Source organism: Fopius arisanus, unplaced genomic scaffold (genome assembly GCF_000806365.1).
Source record: "Fopius arisanus strain USDA-PBARC FA_bdor unplaced genomic scaffold, ASM80636v1 scaffold00102, whole genome shotgun sequence".
NCBI classification, from domain to species: Eukaryota; Metazoa; Arthropoda; class Insecta; order Hymenoptera; family Braconidae; genus Fopius; species Fopius arisanus.
Window position 1 is genome coordinate 355,458 of NW_011887841.1, and position 2,175 is coordinate 357,632.

The following is a 2,175-nucleotide window of genomic DNA, read 5'->3' on the forward strand; positions in this document are numbered from 1 at the left end:
CTCTGGATAGCCACGAACAGATATCAAAAGATAGCCTTGGATGTGCAAAACTTCAACGATGTGAACTTCAGGGTCATGTCGAGAAGATTGGACAGCCTCATCAGAGGCACCTCCTGCGATTCACAATCCAACCTGGAGCATTTGTTCAGGGACGCTGAGGACACAATCTGGGATTACAGCCATTACCTCTGGAACTTGGCAAATGCAGAAGAGTACAATCAATAAAGAAAATAAAAGTGAAAAACAAAAAACAGAAACAAATGGATGATTTGTACTTCCTTCCCCCGGATAAATCCCCCTCCTTTTTATTACAAAAACGGATAAAAATAGTTGGGTAATTTGCATAACTCGAGCACTGACTCAATGCTCCAATGGATAATAGATGAAAGAGCACTTTCTCTAAACACTAGAGCTCATTCCTTTTCAACTTTCCAGCCTCTCGACACGTCCAATCGATCACAAAAAGTCGTGCTATTTTTTTTTATAAATATTTAATGGACTCACTCGTACACCAAGAAAAATCGGCTCAATCAATGCTCAAGATCTCTTGAATAACGCAGTGTTTCGAAGTGTAAAACGACTACCGGACGTGCAGGAATTTTCCAACATCACATTTGTCACTTGGTCGTCAATTAAAAAACCAGTCTTTACTTTCAAATTTCTTTAATAATGGTGATTATTATAAAATGAATGCTGTTTGGTGTTGTGAACGTATTCGTCGGTGAAAACCTCTTTCTAAAGATATCGATGTGATTAATGTGAATGGGTAAATTGAGGGGTGCTGCTGCTTTTATAATTAAATCGAGCATTGCAGATCAGCTCTGGGAATATATATTGGTCTCATGGAGAAATTAGACCGAAATTCATGATTTTTCGATTATTATTCATTACGACTTTTGAAGAGATAATTTTTTAATAATTTTTCTCATTTTGCATATCACAATCACTCCGGAACATAACGGAAGTTTTATCGGATTATTCATAATTTCTGAAAGCGATCAATGAAATGGAAATTTTAAATACATGGAAAAATTCGTAGAGAAGATATATGAATTATATATCAATTTCAATTCATGTAACTTATGTATATAACGATATGCTGGGCCGATTCGATATAACAAATATATAATTGACGAAATATATATTTTTCATTTACAGTAATTTTCCATTTTTAGTGAATATTGTATTAATTTTTGCCCGATTTTATTGAATAGGTTTAAATCTTTTAAACAATATTGTGTAAAAAAAGAATCGATTGAATTTGATTTTTTATACAATTTACTGCAGTAATATATTTCCTATAAAATTCAGTCGGCCTGAATGTTCGATTGTTTTCCATTCGATCTACCCTCTCCTAGTCCAAAATTACGGAGAAATTTTTTAATCGTCATGAACTCTAAAAATAATTAAACCGATCTGAGAATTTCCCACTGACGGTGCACCTGAAACCGTCACAGCCCCATCTACTCTCCTCTGAATCCGCGATGGTGATATTTCGCAAGAGCTTCGAAAAAAAAATATCCGATAGCAAATCGCGATAGCACAATCACCAGTCCTGAACAATAAAGCCTCAATGGAGGATCTGACCTCGTCCAGTGCCCCATGAAAAACCCCGTAAGCAGTGAGATAACCGACAAACACCAGATGCACATAAATAAACATATCAAGTAAATTTATAGCTGTCCTCGATGCCACGCGGTCCGGAGAAATTTCTTCCCGGTGAAATTGCACACACGGTGCCCCCGTTAATCCGCACGATTTTGACCTCATTAGGGAATTGAGATTAAAAATTCCCTCATCCTGATATTAAAAAAGTTAAAATTCAAGTAAAAATCGTGTCCCCATATTAATGAACAGGTTTCTCATCTAAAAAAAAAAACTAGAACTTAATGGATCGAACGTCAGTTTCAGGATGGGAAGGACATCATCATTGATCCCGCGGCATTTTTGAACCTTCACTCAGACCTTATATATTTTTCTTAGATATTTCTTGGGTGTTATACACGTACAATCTCCATGGTCCATAACTCGTTGCCATAGCGTCCACGCCGATTGTTACAGGCCGCGTGATTAGTAGGTTTTGGCCAATTACTTTCCTCCACTAGTGCACGCGGCACTCGAAGGAATGAAAAAATAAGAAGAAATTTTTCCACCACTTGCGCTTTGAGTGCTGAC

At 36.8% G+C, this 2,175-nt stretch overlaps 1 protein-coding gene across 1 annotated transcript in view; it reads left to right on the forward strand.

Moving 5' to 3' along the window:
• The window catches only part of yellow-e (L-dopachrome tautomerase yellow-e), a 12,455-nt gene extending 12,198 nt beyond the window's left edge, over nucleotides 1-257 (forward strand). Inside the window, exon 9 of the mRNA XM_011312478.1 lies at nucleotides 7-257. Within this exon, the coding sequence (XP_011310780.1) occupies nucleotides 7-225 (219 nt within the window). The 3' untranslated portion in view covers nucleotides 226-257. The remainder of the gene's footprint in view (nucleotides 1-6) is intronic.
• The last annotated feature ends 1,918 nt before the right edge of the window (nucleotides 258-2,175 follow it).